Source organism: Polyodon spathula, chromosome 6 (genome assembly GCF_017654505.1).
Source record: "Polyodon spathula isolate WHYD16114869_AA chromosome 6, ASM1765450v1, whole genome shotgun sequence".
NCBI lineage: Eukaryota > Metazoa > Chordata > Actinopteri > Acipenseriformes > Polyodontidae > Polyodon > Polyodon spathula.
This window is the reverse complement of record NC_054539.1, coordinates 6,613,665-6,632,416: the sequence shown is the minus strand read 5'-3', so window position 1 is coordinate 6,632,416 and position 18,752 is coordinate 6,613,665. Positions and strand designations below refer to the sequence as shown.

At 34.9% G+C, this 18,752-nt stretch overlaps 1 protein-coding gene across 1 annotated transcript in view; it reads left to right on the top strand.

Annotated features, from left to right (window-relative positions):
• fmn2b (formin 2b) overlaps positions 1-18,752 on the top strand; it is a 98,680-nt gene that overhangs the window by 47,673 nt on the left and 32,255 nt on the right. Inside the window, 6 exon segments of the mRNA XM_041251868.1 lie at positions 4,512-4,574; positions 11,789-11,880; positions 12,429-12,558; positions 12,657-12,803; positions 13,550-13,609; positions 14,312-14,432. Coding sequence (XP_041107802.1) covers positions 4,512-4,574; positions 11,789-11,880; positions 12,429-12,558; positions 12,657-12,803; positions 13,550-13,609; positions 14,312-14,432 — 613 coding nt within the window.

Sequence of the window (18,752 nt, the reverse complement as noted above, 5' to 3'; positions counted from 1 at the left end):
TTTAAAAGAGAGGAATCACAGTCGTAAGGAAGGGTTATGACGGAGGATGCAGCTTATAGTAGTTGACTTGTCTACATTTTGTAATTGTCTGAAAAATATAATAAAAATAAATACAATCCAATAAACAGCAGTGATCAGACCCTGTTACATTCCTAACAACTGTGTAACACTCATTTAGTAGAATATGTTGTAATATTAAATTGTATTACATATATACTGTATGACTTCCGCAGTGATTTTTATTGCTTTTTTACAAATTGTGAACCTGTGGTAATGCTATACAACAATGCTGTAGACTGTTTAATTAAAGCACCATGCCAAGAAATCCTGCCAGAACAACTTTATTTATTTTATTATATATATATATATATATATATATATATATATATATATATATATAATATATATATATATATATATATATATATTTTTTTTTTTTTTTTTTTCCTGAGCAGTCCTCTTAATGTTAAGAGTCTTTTGAACATTGTCATGATTCCACTTTCCAAAAAGATAGGAGAAGTACAATTAAAGCTGTTGGCTTTTTTGTCATTTGTTAGTGTATAATAGTTTCAATCAAAATAGATTGTAAAAGTTCTCTTGCGATCACCCAAGGGCCACCTGGGATGATTCTTATCCACCAAGGTTTATATTATGGGTTCCCCCTACCATTTGTAAACAGAAGTGCACTTTTCTGGGGTCTGATATACTTGTAATTACCAGTGTGTTTATCTTAATGGTGATCTTGCTAAACATCTGTGCCTCTGATCTCTAAGTATTTGTGTTCTCTGAATATAATACTTTGAGTAATGGTAAATTTGCATGATATTCATCCTGTCATTTTGTGTTCAAGCAGTGCATCACTTGTTTATCTAATGGGACGTGGTGTTTCAGCTAGCCAAGAGGTTTAATGTGGTTTCTCAGATGACAGACTTGGCTATATTATCAGACCCCAACATTAATCCACCTAGCTTCAGTGACAAATAACATCTTAAGAAACCATAAGGCAAGAGCGAGGGACATCTGGATCCCAGGTGCTGTCCTTCTCAAAGCATCCTTAAGAGGACAGCACCAGTTAAAACCTGTAAAGACTGCAGCCCCTGCAAAATTTATTACTCAGAATTATTTCTTACACCAATGCCTGCTAAAGGATCCCTATTTTTTTATCCTGTTTTTCCAAAATTATCGGATTGACTAATGACAGCACACTTTGATCCATATATTTTCAACCAGAATGATGATGATTACACACTTGTCATGTAATAACAAACTTGTCTCATTCATGTAATAAACAATGTTTAACCCTCCTATTAGGTTTCAGGTATATTTGCAGTTGGAGCCTAATTTTCTCTGTCCAGTGTTGCAACAGCATCTTGCTGGTAAAAACATTCCAAAATGAGGAACTCCCAGGTTGGCAGTCAAATAAGTTTTATCACAGCTTCTGGACTGAAAGAGCAGAAAAGAGTAAAACCTTTGCAAATGAGATCATTTAATCAGTTTAAGGCTTTTAAATTTGAAATTGCATCGGGTCAATATAACCCAAAACATAACAGATGTACCTAAATTCTGAGCATAATAGGAGGGTTAACCAACTGTACAGCTAAGAAGCAGCATCTACTTTCCAGTAGGGGGCAGTCAAGTGAATACGCAGCTTACAAAAAAATTAAAATACAACATACAGTATAACATAATACAAGTCATAACACAATCACAGATCAACTAATCATAATGCTGTCAATTCACTGGCCACCACCACCACCTTTTATGCAGAGCATTGTGTAGCCAGGGATAGTGAGGAAACAGTCTTACACACAGCTGCTTTCACTCAGTAACCTGATTCAGTACTGGCTTAACCATTGCTGAAAACTTCAATGCCTGTTTTTTTCAAACCATTGAAGGACACCTCCTTTACCATCATGTTTACATAAACTTACCACATTACCATCACAAATGTGTTTCCTGTGCCAGGTCTTCAGCTCAGTGAGTGAAGATAACTAATACACTGAAGCATTATGCCTTCATGTTTTAAGCTGCTGTGCCTGCAGATAAGGCCAAACAGGTATACTGTTTTTCATTATGCCTGTGCAGAACAAAATCTAAAGGAAAGGGTGGCCGGTCAATATTTTCACTGAGGTTTTAGATTTTTAGAAATAAGAGAGCACTGTTTGTTCATACTGCTTTAAAATAATTAACTTATTTTTTTAACTTTTTTTTTTTCTCATTTGAGCACTGAGGATAATCAAATGTTTTGTCACTAAATGTGTGAAGTAGGATACCCATGCATTCTGGTTTAATGTTTCACACATGTAAATTCTGTCTGGAACAACTTGCATCAGACCTACTTTTAGTTTTTGTTTGACTAGAACTTTAATAAATAACCAAATTTTATCAATCTAGTTTTTAAACTTTTGTTCCAGCTTCACTTCCAGGCTTTTGTTACCCTTCCTGAACAAAACCATTATTATTGTAAACGGTCTAGTTTTAAAATAGGGTTACGCTTAGTATTCTGCATATGCTCCATGCTAAATACAGAAATGTAATACTATATCTCAGATTAAACAATCTACAACTTCAACTCTGTTTGCATTTTAAACATTTACTTTTAAAGGATTACAGTTTTGGGCGCCAGATCCTTGTGCCTAGACAAAAAGGCGACCATTTGGAATTCAAACAAAACCGCATTGTTCCTTGACAGATTTAGGTAACATTTGTTTCATTGACCACCAGAACTGAAGTATAGATAATATAGCTGTGTAGACTTAAATATTTCTGCAAATGTGTTTTTCCGAGAATCAAAGTGAGCTATATTGCTGGTTTCAATTTTCAACAGTCCCATTAGTCTTGAAGAGTTGTGAATGGCAAAAAAAGATATTTAAGAACCGACTAGGCAAAGTTCTGGGTTCAATCATCTTCTAGAAAGTATTGATGGGTCAAATGGCGTCTTTCATAACTTTTTTTTTTTTTTGTAAGATGAGTCCTCCATTTAACATTGTGTTGCATCATGAAAAGCATACATTTACCTTTTCTGGAGCATATATAAAGCCACGTTCCTAGTATTAGAAATGTAGTACTTGCCACTGTGGTGGTGTTCTAAAGGAAAATAACTTGTTTGAGTTTTATTGCGTATGTCTTTCTGGATGGGTACCATCTGTTATGATGAACCAATGTCATAGTGGTTAAGGTTACAGAAGTAACAAATTGTCAGACTCTAACGTGCAAAGCATAATTCGTGCCAGAATGTGAAACTCCTGCAGATTCTATCCTGTAGATTTTCTTAAGGTTTTAAGGGTATTTATTCTGTGGCTTGCCTTCCCTTCAGAGATTCAGGTAACCTTGGATTATACTTGCATTACACTAATAACCTCAAAAATACAAATTTGACAGGTGGGTGATCAGTGAAGAGTATGTGTGTGTGAAGTTTTGGCTCAAGAAAATAGAATTGTTCGTTCTGGGAACTTGACCCGAGTACATAATGAAAAATTATGTGCAGGTAGCCTAAAAAAGTAAACCGTGTTTCAGTGAAAACATGTGAGTCATAGGAAAAGTATAAATGATATGGTGGTTTCTTAGGAAATCCTAAGCTTAATGTTCTGGCTGTTTTTTGTATTCTTACAAAACTCCCAGAAGCAGCGCCTCAATCGTTGCTTTTCCAGTGATTTGTAAAACGTGATATTAAATTATATTATTGTGTTGGCTCTATATACACTGCTTTTGCTGTAAAACTAGAATAGACTGATGGCTAGCACATTTCTGTGATTTTCTATTGTGGAAATAGTTTCTCTACAGTGGTTTTAAATCTTTTTTTTTTTTTCCATCAAAATGTACTGTTGCTTTTTTTTGGAGTGTGGGATCACTTTGAACATTTTTGATCCCTTAAATATGTATTATTAACCCATGTATATGCGTTGTGACATAATGGATGGTTACATGTAGTTGGATTTAGGAACATAATTTAGTTAATTGTGTCCGTGCTTGTAACTCTCACATTTAAGCCGCTTCGCAGTGTCATGCTTGGAGAGAAATGGATCCCTGCAACTGTGGGTGGCACCAAACTCTCTGGGAATAGGAAATAAATATTACAAGTCTGCACTAAACCTGTCTGCTTCGTGCACAGAGGATTTGACCCTGATCAGGGGTCTTGAAGGTAACTGGTTAATTCAGTTGTAGATTAAGCCAGTTGAAGTCCACCTGATTTCAGGAATGAGCTTGTTTTGTTATGGTACTGATTTTTCTTTTTCCATAATTCCTTTGGTTGTTCCTCTAAAGCTTACCACTGATCTTTAGCTTTGGCTGTGATGGATTTCTGTAGCTATTGACACTTGGCTCTGCCAGGTTCCATACCCCCAAAGTTTTGGAAACAGTGCTGTTTTAAAGGCTTTAACAAATCTTAAAGCCCCTGTAAGCTATACAACCAGCAGGACACACACACACACACACCCCACTGCTTAGTATTGTGCAGTACCTTACTTTTGTTGTCCCTCTGACAGTTCAGGTTTTTATGTTTTTGTTTTTCAGCTGTTTTGAAGTTCGACAACACTATGGTTGATCTGGAGACCCTTCAAGCGCTGTATGAGAATGTAAGTATTTGAGGAAAGACTCATTGAGTGCATATATATATATATACATTTCAAAGAAAGCAAGCCAAGCTTTCCCCTCGCTGACCTGGAGTGTGATATTAAACCAATATTAAAATAATAATCTTTTATTACAACCACCCCACCCCCCCCCCAATACAGTACCCAAAAGTTATACTAAACCTCTAAAAGCTTGTCTCAAGACAAGTGGTTATCCTCAAAAGTCTAAATGAAATCCCTCAAACCTGTTAAAACTGTCTGTATTGCCTATTTGAAACCTGCCAAAAATATCTAAAAAAATAAAATGCATGCTTTTGTCCAGGTCTGTAATATACCATAGAGTATTTCACATGCTTATTATAAAGCACTATAATATTAAATGTATGATTACCCTGATATGTGAAACCTTCAAATCCTCTTTATCCCTCTGCAAAACAATATTTTATGTCTTTGTGAAAATCGCCAAATTTGAATTACATCACCAAGCCAGCAGCGAATCAAGTTACAGCAGTCATGGTTTGTATTTCAATATAAAGCAAAGTTTATAATTTGTTATTATTTTACAGCAAGGAGTGCCCATGGTATAATACTATTTTATTGCAGCTATTCTTGACACAACTAGCTTACTCAGTCATTACCTAATCCCCACAGTTGATTAAGGCATTTGTATTAACTGGCTGCTACAGCGGGTACTATTCAGCAGTAAATTGTAATCAAGTGTGTCAAATTCTGGACTCGCAAATCCATAATTAAACTGAATTTATTGCTGGTTTAAATGTGTGGTTTTAAAACAGCCCTGAGTTTGAAACATAGGCCAATTGTTTTGAAATGATTGGTTTTATATATACATTTACAGTGATTTATTTCATTTGGTGTTGCATTTACATTGTAGGGTAATAGGATTTATTATGATGGGTTTTGTGATTTGGTTGCAAGTTTCAGTTGTGTTGAAGTTTTAATTGTGTTCAATCTTTTTAAAGTTTAAACCTTATTAAACAGTAATTAATGTAATATTGGCTTTTTATGGTCAGGTATTTAAATTGTGTAGCAGTTGGAGTGGTTTAAAGATTATTTCCTTTTAACGATTCCTGTTTGCAAGTCTTATGCGATAGCCTACTGTGAAATGAACATTCTTCCATCAGCATTTGGACTTCAGCTTGTTTCAATTTGCAGAACACATACTCCTGTTGTAAAAAAAAAAAATAATAGTGATTGGGGTAAAGCTAAATTGATTTGTTTCAAAATCCTTGTCAGTGCAATGCCAAAAAAAAAAAAAAAAAATACAAATGGAATAAAATCAGAAAGCAAAACAAATTGTATTGGAGAGAAATGATAGGTCACAGCAACACTTTGAAGTGGGATGGTGTGACCTTTTCCTTTATATGTTTTACTTGATTATGATTGGTAAAGTAGCATTAACATAAATCAGATAAATAAATTCCACTAAATTGCTTGTCTCCCCTCGTTACAACAAAAAAAACGCAGTTGAAGTTCCTGAAACTTTTGGCATGCACTTGTCTGCCTCATATAAATACTGTCTGAAACTCTATCATTATCCAATACAAATGGCTATATCAACGACTAGCTGGCTGCTATGTCCTGTAAATAGTTATTAACGGTATCACGTTTTGGAGTCACTAATCCATAACAAACTGAATTTAAAAAGGGGGTTCTAGCCACAGGTTATGCTATGACAACAGAGCACTTAAATCAGAGGTTGGTTTTTCTGTAATAAGATTTCTTTGATACGCTTTAGCATATATGTTAACACATGAAAATTACTGTCCTAGTTAGGCTTCAAAAATCACATTTATGAATACCATGTTTGCAGCACATAAGGTTCTGATAACAATCCTGGAGCTATAAGACTTTGTCATGTTGAGGCTGATAATTAACAAGACTTTTTTCAGTGATACACAAAATAAATAAATAAACATGTCTTATAAAAACAAACTATTATTCAAATTAAGTAGTTTACTATTTATACATTTTCATAAATTAATAACTTGTAAAGCTTATTAGAAAAAAAATGTACAATTACAATACGTTAAAAGCATTACTGACAGCTGATGGAACCTTTGTTCATAAGCTAGGTTTTGGATTAAGTCAATGTTGTCAATAGCACATTTGTTTTACATAGTATGGACATGTGTAACAGCTTGTTTTAGGTTACCAAGACTGATTAATGTGTACATTTTATGCTCCATTTTATTTAAGTATATCCTTGTCTGTACGTACTGTAGTCATTTACAAATACAAGATCACATTTTGGCAATGGTCATTGCGGTGGCTGTTATTGTAAAATAATGGAACTGTTGTGCTCGCTGTCTTCATTTTTCCAATACTAAAGTGCTCTTTTCCCCTCTAGGCTTACTGGAGCAGATTAAATAAATCACTTGCTTTTTTCATAGACTCAGCCACATAGCAGTATACTATTGTGCATTTATATTGTATGCTGTACAGTATCCTGTGTAGAGATGTAGCACTTTTATAGGATAACGGTCTCCATTTTGGACACTGACGCTTCACACATTAGCTATATGGCACTGGGGGCTTTTTAACCTTTTCTAAGCTTTCCAAAATTAAAAGGTGATAATGCAGGTTTGATTGGTACATTAGGTGGTTAGTTAAATTTAGTTTTTCTTGTCACCGAGATTAATGCCAGTTGGTTGTAAACTACTAAACTGTAGTTTTCAGTAGACAGATTGATTGTAGCATTCAGAGTGTTTATGGTTTTCTTACTCCTCCGTAGCTAAACAGCTCTTGTGCTTCGCTGCTGCTTGATCTATCTCCATATAGATTTTTAATTTTGACACTGGTGAAACATGCATTCTGTGATGAACTTGGGGAACAATGTAACAGATCATGTATGATGAGAAGAACCCTGTTCCATCAGGTCTGGCATTTGGCAGAGTCAAAATGAAAGTAAAATCTGAATAATAAAAAAATCACCAGCCGAATTACTTAGGACTTGCAGCAAACTATGTTAATGAGAGGCAAGGGAATGTTGAGTGTTGCACCTTTTAAAGTAATCCGTAGCTTAGCGGACTGTGTAGTTTTTAATTTGCCAGGTGGGAGAGATTCTTAGCAGAAATTGTGATTGCCTCTTTACCAGATCTGAGCCAGATCTTTAACCATATGAGGATAATCAAATATAAGGGGCAAATTCATTTAAAAAAAAAAAAAAAAAAAAAACCTTTTCAATTTTGTTTTAATGTATATAGTGTGAAGTAATTCTATTTGTTTCAGGTCAAATAACATTTGGGTGAGAAATTTTATTGAGGGTATGCATTATATGGGGGAGGGGGGACTTCTGCTTGAGTTGGTGGTATTTGGATTTAACTGTATGTGACTTAATTTTAACATTTAATGCAACTATTTAATGCAACCCCTAACTAATTGCTATAATTCTTAGATTTTAGATTTCACTTTATTTGAAATGGATACTCAGTTACTCTTTCGAGAATTAATAAAAATGATGCATTGTTAAAATATTGAAATGATGCATTGTTAAAATATTGAAATGATGCATTGTTAAAATATTGAATGTCTTTACTTATTTTACTGCAGCACATACCCATTCTATATGAAAGAAGTAAATTCAAGTCTTAAATACTTTTCTTCAATTTGTGTTACGAATAATGGAGATATGAAAAAGTTATTCTTCTTTGTTTTTGGTCATGACTTCTACTTCAGTCACCATGGAAAAGTTGCAGTTCATTCTTAGAAACAATTACCCTTCCAGAGACAGACTTTTCAACGTTAACACTTTTATTCTTCAGGGATTTAATTTTATCAAAGCACAGCATATGGCACCATTGTGTTCTAATATTTGCTTAGAATAAAACCTTTATTTAGTAGGCAGGGTGCATATGTTTGGAAACATGCTTTCCAGTTTGGAGTATAAATTATGTTCGGTGTGCCTCCAAAGCAAATAAAAAGAAAGTACATTAATATCAAAACAAATATGCAGACCACAAACTTGCTGGAATGTGTGCTGTTTACTGCGGAGTTAAACCCTTGTAAAAGTCTCTTGGCTTTTCTTGAAGCCCTGTTATGATTTCCCATCACTGAAAGTAAAATATGAGGGTGTGCAATCTAAAATCAGTGAAGCAAAAAGCAGCATTAATTTTTAGCTACTAACTAGAGAATATCCAGAAAGAGAAAAACCTAGGCAAAGGTTGTTTTTCAAGTGGTTTGATCAAATGATTAATAACAGAGATTCTACATTCATATTTACTATACTGCCCTTTTTTTGACAGAAAAATTACCTAGTTTTTTTTAAAGCAGACCTACATATTATTGTAGATGATAAACAAACATATTTTATCATCTGAGCCATATGTATAAATGTGTCGCAATCAGTGATCAAAAGAAGTAGAGGGCTGTTACAAAGCCTGGGGTGACAAAGAATGGAGTAGGATTGTAATGTTGTTTCTTGTTATTTTAGACTGAGACTCCAGTCTGTCTCTGTTTTTATAATAAAAAAAAATTAAGTAACCACAACTCCAGCAGAAACCTAGGTTCAGAAATGGCATTCAGATTTTGGGAACCACAGTGCAAGTGGTCATCTAGATAGAGAATTATGTAAAACGAAAGATATTAGCCATCTGGGGAACAGAACTGGTTGCAGCATTGTAGAGGTGTTTTTACAGTAGTTTGAACTGCATTATTGAAGTGAGAGGAAAAAATAATGCTATTATGGGAACACAATGTCAGCAACAATGTCAGTGTCCTTTGAAAAAAGTCAGTGCCTGGTCTGGGTGAACTTTTGTGTGTCGTACAAGTTATTGGCACCCAGTTCTATTGGATATTGTTGCATTATATGTAACAGTTATGTATTTACATAGAAACCATTGTAATCTGTTTTTTAGATTTATATTTAAAAATTGTCAAAGTTGAACTACAGCATACACATTTCATTCTGTAAAATGTATGCTGCTACTCTAATGTGGTAACTTGTGCTTGGGAATCAAGCCATAAAAGCCATACCATTCAATAGTGTGTGTAAAATAAACCTAAAAAAAGACTAAATAATATAACTCTTGGTTTCCATATGTTTTGAGTGTATTTTTAGAGTCCTTTAGCACTAGTGTACATGCTTACACTCACGCTATTATGTCAGAACTGATAGATCAGAGCTGCAGAACAAACAAAAAACATTATAATTATCATAAAATCTTGGTGTTCCAATTACTGGCCTCAATCATACATTTTACGGAATTTTTTTTTTACTATAAAACACACTTTAAATTAAGAACAGAGCTTACCCACACAGACAGCCGGTAAAGTGGTCAGAATACTAATCACACTGTGTTTGATTCCCAGGTTTGAAGTATTGTTTTTATAGGCAAAATATGCATGCAACAGACATTTCTCATTCTCTATCAGCAACCGATGAACTGATATTGAGGCCCAGATCGGAATGCAAGATATCTGTAAGCAAAGTGAAAAAACCCATAAAGTCCATGAAAAAATGGTAACACTTTACATTGGCTGAATTACTGTGTATTTACACAGGTAGGTATTTAACGCACATGTGTACTTGTGATTTACAAATGTACTTAATGTGTAGATCATTTATATGCAAGCACAGAATTATCAGAAAAGGTTTAAGGTATGGGTTATGATGCAAAAAGATTTAAACATAAAGTACTTTTATCTGCATAATAATATTGCAATTAAGTGCACATGTATTTAAAGGAGCTAATATGTAAATAAACAGTAATTTGTGTTCCCAAAAACATTTTGCATAAAACACTTAATACAATACACTATGGGTACAGTTTAATAGTGAGATTTAAAAATCACTTAATGAAATGTGTAATTACTCTGTATTAAGTGAACTCCGCTTGAATTAGGTTATTTTATGAGCGAAGAGTGATTTAATCCGTCTAGCAACTGATCATCGACCAACACAGTTGAGAGATGCAGTCTCAAAATTCATGACCATAAGAACTGAGCCTTTGACACGCCTATATCCAACATACTGTTATTTTCACGCGTTATAAATTGTGGATACTGAATGATAAAAAGAGCTGCAGGTGGCCAAAACCGCATGGCAACGTGCCAGCGTCTGCTGCTTTTACAGTATGTGCAATAAAACCCAAGCCAAAATCTGAAGGAAAAAAAGTGCCTTGGTCTTTTACATATGTGGCCATGCCAATTTAGCTGAAAACCACATATAAAGGGTTTAAAATGGAACTTATTAAATATTGGCTGGAAACTTAAGCGAAGTATTTTATCCGATTTTATTTACCGGGTCTTCTCAAATTTGATTGTGCCCTAAACAACAACATAATACTGGAAATTATATGGTCAATTGTGCAGAAAAAATACATTGCACCAACTATCAATGTATGTATTGATAAATTCAGAGCTTTGTTAAAAGGGCTGTGCTGTACCTTGTCATTTTCATTAGTTTTTGCTTTGCATTCGCTGAAAAGTTGCATTTTATTCTCTTTCTACAGTGTATAATATCTGTTATGGTGCAGAACACCTTTAGCAAGACCAAAAATGGTGTAGAATAGCCTACTCGGCCATAATTTTAAAAGGTATAACCCCCTTTAAGACTTGTTGCTGAAGAATTACATCTTTGTATCTGGAAAGGAGAAACCCAAGTAATTGATTGACAAAGGTACTATTTATTTGTTGATTTATAGGACTGTTGTCATAATATTTACAACTCATGGCTGCTGGCCAAGTGACAAAAGAATGAATGATCAATGCAATGACATACAGGTATGATAATTAAGGGTGTCATAAAATCAATACCTAGATGATGTAATAGTCTCAGAAAATTTAAACTTGGTTTCAAATATGCATAGGTAATATTGGATCCTAACTCCGCAAGTTGAGCTGTGTTACTTTTTGAAGTTTTGAGATTTGTTCCATAATGGGTACAGTTTCTCATTAGAAATAGTTCTTATAAATGTATTTCCAGATACACCATAGCTTTTATTTGAGTAATCCAAATCGTAGTAATGGTAGGACACATGGCTTTGAGGATATGTTTTTGAAGTTTTTTTATTTATTTTTTTTTAGTTGTTTATTTTTTAAACTTACTTCAAGCACAAAACTAATGTCACTCCTGGAACGTGTATACTGTATATCAAAGTTGCTTTACTAAACAGGTTATAGTACATGCAAGTTATATAAATAGAAGGCAAAATGTCAAGAATACCATTTTTATCACTGTTTTTCAATTGTATTTTCAGAGAGCACAACAAGAAGAAATGGATAAAATAGAAAAGCACATCAAGTCATCCAAAGAAAAGGAAAGTGCAAAGCCATTGGATAAACCGGAACAGTATGTGATTTTCTGACTTGACTGTATATATCTTATTTTTTTATAGTGTCTTTCATAGTGGACCACCATCACAAAGCACTTTACAATGCTAGGCTGTGAACTGTGCATTATATGCAGAGTCAATTACAATAGGACAGATAGGAATCAATAAAAAGCAGTAACATTGCTTCTATTGTAAATCCATCAATTGCAAACTCTTGGTTCCAACTCTGAATCTCCCTCTTCAGATTCTTAAGGTTATTCGTCTGTTATACTTGTACAGTGTTCTGCCACACACCAGTATGGTACATATAGTGGGTGCATCTTTAGAGAACAGCTTATGCAACTTAAAAAAAAAAAAAAAAGAAAAAAACACTGGGTTTTGGTCATTCTTTAGCTCAAGGGATATGTAGTGGTGCCTGGCTGTCTGTATTTATGTCCATGCATGTGTCACAAATCTATCTGTCCATAAATAAGCATATCGTACCAACATGCCATGATTATCCAGAAAATCACACGAAACACACAGCACAGGCAATATGGTAACATTTTGTTCCATTTGTTTTTAGATTTCTCTTTGAACTGTCGCAAATCCCCAATTTCTCAGCGAGGGTGTTTTGTATCCTGTTTCAGTCTACATTCACAGAAAGCATTGCCACAATTCTACGTAAGCTTGCAATACTTCAGAAAGTCTGCTCGGTGAGTTTATATGCATCGCACAAGTATGTGAACCATTATAGAATAAACAGTTCCATGTTTACTTATATTGACACCAGGTGGATATTCTCTTTTTATAGACTTTAGAAGGCTCCAAGAAGGTGATGCAGGTTCTAGGTTTGGTGCTCGCCTTTGGTAATTTCATGAACGGTGGGAACAGGACACGAGGCCAGGCGGATGGCTTTGCTTTGGATATCCTTCCAAAGCTGAAAGATGTTAAAAGCAGTGTAAGTAACTTGATATATAAACATGTATCGCTTACACGCACATATACTGCAGGAGATTTACAGTATGTTTTGTGTAAGATGCCAAAAAAGAAAAACAGGTATTGTACACTACTGTACTCTGCAGATTTAATAAAACACTGTAAAGCAGAGGTGAGCAACTCTACACAAGGTTCAACAGGTATAACAATGTGTTGTACCTTGAAAATGCACTTCTTCAGGACCTGACCTAGAGGCTTCATTGATTCAGTGAAACTGTTCAGAACATATTTGGAACAAAAACCTCGTCCGGAAGGGCTCGAGTTGCCCATCCCAGCTTTAAACTAGTGGTACTCATTTGTGGCTCTTTCAATTCATTAATGTCGCATGACCTTTGTTCCAAGGTATTAAATTAAATATATCTAACCTAAATGCACTGGATTGATATGAACGGTATATGTTTCAAATGATTGTGCTGATGGTGTGTATATAGTCAAAGTTGGATTGGTATAACTAAATGTATAATGTTAGTGAATTTATTGGACTACAATGTACTTACTATACATAGTTTACCATGTAAAAACTGTTTGTGTGTGTGTATGTGTGTGTGTATATATATATATATATATATATATATATATATATATATATATATATATATATATATATATAATCTCTCGTATTGATAACTTAACCAGTAAAGAGTTTAAACTCAAGGATTTTATATGCTGTATTGGTATTAAACAGTTTTTCCCCACCCATTATTATAGGATAACAGCAGAAGTCTTTTGTCCTACATCGTTGCCTACTATCTAAGGCATTTTGATGAGGTATGTTTTTTTTTTTTTTTTTTTTTTTTCCTGTTGTATTTCATTTTTTTAAATAACGTATCCAATGCTACTGTGAAATTTGGCTCAATTTTGGCTTGGCACAGGATGATTTGGATTGTTTTTTTCTTTACTTTTTTCCCGGTCATTTGCGACAGTTCTTGATGTGATTTATTGGATTTAAGAGCCACAGAGTTATATCCAGCAATAGATTTAAAGTAAACCATTTGTACATATATATTTTTTAGCCAGATGATATGAAGTCAGTGTTGTACAAAGGCAACATAACAAGAACTTTGATGTGGGGCTTAAATCGCCCAGAGGGCTTAAAATGCCTTTGCTTTATTAATATTGTCTTGAAATGCATTGGCTTTATAATATGGGCAAGCCAGACAGCCTTTAATCCATGTGTATCTAAATGTCATATTTTTATTCCCACCTATCGGAAAGTAATGCTGGAAACTCAGGTGACGATCGGGTCTGTTATGAACAATAGGCTCCAGAAAGAAAGTATCCTGTTTTATGTGGTGAAATATCATTGTTGTATGTTTTGTTAAAGTTCTAAGTACTAGCTTAAATCATGTTCTTTTGTGTACTGGTATCTGAGATTTAATAGAAAACAATCATTCTGCATGTCGCTTTGTTTTACTAATTTTCAAAACCTATTTTATGCATTTAAAAAATTCTGTATGTTTATTTTTTTAGGATGCTGGCAAAGAGAACAGTGTCTTCCCTCTCCCAGAACCACATGACCTCTTCCAGGCTTCTCAGATGAAGTTTGAAGATTTTCAAAAGGATTTGCGCAAGCTAAGAAAAGACCTCAGTGGTAATTAAATCCTGACTAAGATCCCCAGTCAGCGTGCAGCTTTTGAGCCCACATTTCTCTCCCTGATTTTAAGCTGTTTTGAAACAGACCTCTGGGATACTGGGTTCCTATCTATGCACTCTAAACAGCCATGATGGGTTAGTTGCTAATTTGAGATAATCTGCCTCCTTTCTTAAATGGAAGGATATTTACATGTTGATAGCCAAGCCAACACTTAATCACACCTTAGTCATTGCCTGTCATTTAACAAATAATTAAAAATAAATAAATAAGAAATGTTTTCTGTTAGGTTGATCCCTAGCTGCCAAATTCGCTGCTATGTCTTAAACCTGTGCAGCCAGCCTGTTCGCACGTAAATAGCATAAGAGTCCCAGACAAAATGTCAGCTGCAAAAACAAATGCATCCTGTAACAGCCATTGCTTTGTGGCTTCCGAATGACGTTCCAGATATTGCCCACAAAAATTTACAAGTTTGATCAAATCCAGCCCCATTTGACACATTCATGTAAACGTGCTATATCAGAGATTTTTTTTTGCAGGGTGGCATTTTGTGTTTTTAGAACAGAGAAGCATGGTCAGCAAAAAGGATAGTTACTGGAACTATTTTCCTTTTTTTTTTTTTTTTTTCCTCTCAACATTTCTATTGAATTAAATTTTAATGTAAACCTGTTTATTTCTAGAAGTTGTGGCTAACATTTTTCACACTGGATTGTTCATTTCCAAGCATAACGCTCTACAGAGCTTTTATTGGTTTTCTATATTTTAAAATTACGTTTAGTAGCACAAATGTATAATATACAAACTATAAAACAAGGAATGATTCTGATTTAGTAGTTTTTTTTTTTTTTTTTTTTTTCTGCATGAAACCAACAATAATTTTAGCTCTGAATTGCTCATTTACAGTGTTGATGTAACCCTACAGGGTTACTCCTTATAGGTGTTTACACTGATTTAAAGGGTCTGGTTAATTTTATAATGTTCTGGTTAAACATACATCTCAACATTTGAACAACAGTGATTCACTTTCATAGATCTAGAATACTTGGCCTGCTTGTGGTATATATTTGTAATCTTGAAATATGTTCTCTGTTGGAGTCTACTTGCTTCAGACTGCCTACTTATAAAATGTCACCATTTCACTGACACAGTATTTTAACTGATGATAGTTTTATAGTTTTTCCACTGTGACTGGGTAAGCTCTTGTTAATCACGTTTTTAAATTTATTTATTTATTTTATTCGTGACAGTTCTGCGAAAGAAAAATGTCTGTTAAATACCTTCAACCTCGCTATGCTGACTGCTCTAAGTAACATATGCTGCAGTGACAGAAGTAATATTCCCCTTGTGGTTTACTGTACTCTGTACCTCTTTTTATTAAGCATCTCTGTGTGTGGAGCTTTTATGTTTTAGTAAATCTGGGGCTGCTGCAGCATCTTTTAACTGCTCATGTTTGGTAAATTATTTTAGATGCCAAGTGTATCTTCAGTGTTCTGGAAACACCTCAGGTTAAATCCCCCACAGTACCATTCACTATGACTTGTTACCTAATATACCTGCTATATTGTCATGTGGATTTTTTGGTTTTCTAGATATAAAGACCAAACACCTTCTGAGATATTGGTTTCATACTTGGTATAGAACTGTTCCCTTTCAAGTAGAAAATGTAACCATTACCTAATGAAACCTGAATACTGTATATCAAAGCTTCTCGGACGAGCCTGTGATGCAGTTGTGGCCTGCCCTGGAGGGCATGAAGGAATTGCGCACACAGATCTCCTTGCCATTTTTCCTTTCAAGAACTGAACCTAACAGGAGAGCCTATCAGATACGTACTTGTTGCTTATTACTGTACAAACATTTGCACATTTGAGTATTACACTTAATTAAGGTCATATTGAATTAATTTTGTATTAGTTTTACTAATTGCGCATGTGTTGTGCACACAGCCTTTTGCTTGTTACGTCCCACAGCGGCCTTGTGCCCTGCGTGAAGCCAGCGGCTTGAGTCTCCCCTTCCAAGGGACCAAGCAATATAAGTCTCCTCGCAGGCTGCGTAGATCCGGTTGGATTTTTAAAATTTTAAATTGGTTTTAAGTAACTGATTGTTAAGTAGGCAGAGTGAAAACAGATAAACTTGTACATTTGTTCAAATACAAACAAATTAACAAAAAAATAACCGAATACAATGCATCCTTATATGCAATTTTCACAAAACAAATAACAAACATTCCAGTTAATTTGTAGAACTGAAGATATAAACTGAATGTCCCCTTTGTCACAGTCAATAAAGACATTGTTTTTTCTTTTCTTTGCCGTTGAGCCGAGTAGCTGCAGACAGTGGTTGTTATCATTTTAATCTCGTAGTTTTAATTTTAGCGGCAGGGATCGGTTTCCTAGTTTTACGAAGTCCAGCAGAGGTAGCAGACAACGAAACATGTAAAAACAGAATCGGAGCTTCCTTAACAGTCCCGAAATCGGGATTCGGGAGCTGAATTTACCATACAGGATTCCTGGGATTGCAACCATTAAATACACCACATGTAATTTATCACATGATTACAGGTGCCTTGGGTTAATTAGACAGTATGGTTGATCAAAGATAGGATAATTGACTCTACTGTATGTCATACTGATTCTTAATACACTAGAATATCTCGGTCTGCTAATACATACCATACTTGTTTCATTTGTTGTCAGCATCCCGCTTTGTCACTACGAAATATTTACTGTAGTAAATATGTAACCTAACATAACATACCACCTCTTGCTTTAATAAAAGATGTGTTAAGAGCAGTGCTACCATATTATTTATCAGACACTAATGACCTTTCTATGCCGACAGGTTTTGGCTTTGCCAATTGCTTTAAAATTTCACAGCTGTCCCATCCTGTCTTTGCTAAACTAAAGCTCCTTTCACACTGGCACGTCTACCCGGGTCCAGACCCAGGTTCTGAATACCCGGGTCACAATCCCACATAGTGTGAAACCACATACCTGGGTTATACCCAGGTTAACCCAGGTCCCAGTGACCCACCTCGGGATGTTGGTCGACACGCTTTGAACCGGATTGAGCGAGACAAAATGCGGTCGACGAAATAACAAACAGCCATGGCTGTGTGAAGGTTTCAGTTCCGCAAGGAACGTTTTTGTTTATTCTCTTAACCATTTTGTGTTGCTTGAGACACACCGTGAGCCATATTGCAGCAGGGATGAAGAAACATTTGCTCTAATCCAACATTTGAGCCGAGGTCAACCCTGCTCAAAAACAGTGTGAAATCACGTCGCCAACCTGCATGGCACCAGGTCCTGACCCGAGTAGGTTCTGATCCGGGTAAAGCATGCAGGTGTGAAAAGGTCTTAAGTGACACGTACTTTGTAAAGCAACCCAGTATACCTTTGATCTCTCCAGTATTTCAGCAGTACCCCTATCCCCTCCCCCACACCAATGCTGTCTGCCAGAACACTGTTCCACTGTCATTTACATGCATTACATACATTTCTATACACTACATTGTAGTTTTAATTTGTTTTAGAGAACTGTTGCTCAATGCATTTTTTCTTCAAGTAATATGTGTTACATTTGTACTTGCAGACTAATAAGTTTGCACAACTTAATCTGCAACTGTCACCAATGATCATTAGCTTTCATTCATTGAATCATGTTAAAACACTTCCCATAGCTTCCCTCCTAGTATTTAATTGACAGTTTACAATTGGATGTGTTTTTTTTTTTTTTTTTTTTTTTTTAAACGGTATCATCAAATTTAATTCCTATCCATATTGATTTGCTGTACTGCATCCTGCAGATATCATGATGCAATGTGAATAGCACTTTACAAAGATGAAGCTTTAAAATGTTGTACTTGTGTGAATATCGGAGCTAGCTCTGTTTTGGAAGACCATGTTCTTGTATTCATATTTAATAACTGTTCCAGGTTTAAAAGGTAATGCCACTTGCTGTTTTCTAATGTAAATTATTATACATAAGTTACCTAGTTTTTAAAATAGTAGCATAGTGTTTTAAAAAAAAAAAAGGTGTTTATGATATTACAGTTCAGGTCTGGATGTTTCAACCATATCACCATGGTGTTCGTAGTACTGTTGATACATTCCGAGGCAAATACACTACTGCACTAAATTGTGCTACGTCGTCAATATTCTATTTCTGGTTTGTAGTTAGACCACTTGCGAACAATTACCCTCTTCCAAATTTCATGTGTCAATATTAATGTGAATGTATAGTCGTCAGCCTTCAACACCAGCACTTTGAACACAGAGTTTAAGCTGAGGGTGATTTCCGAAGAGCAATTGTGAGAGCCTG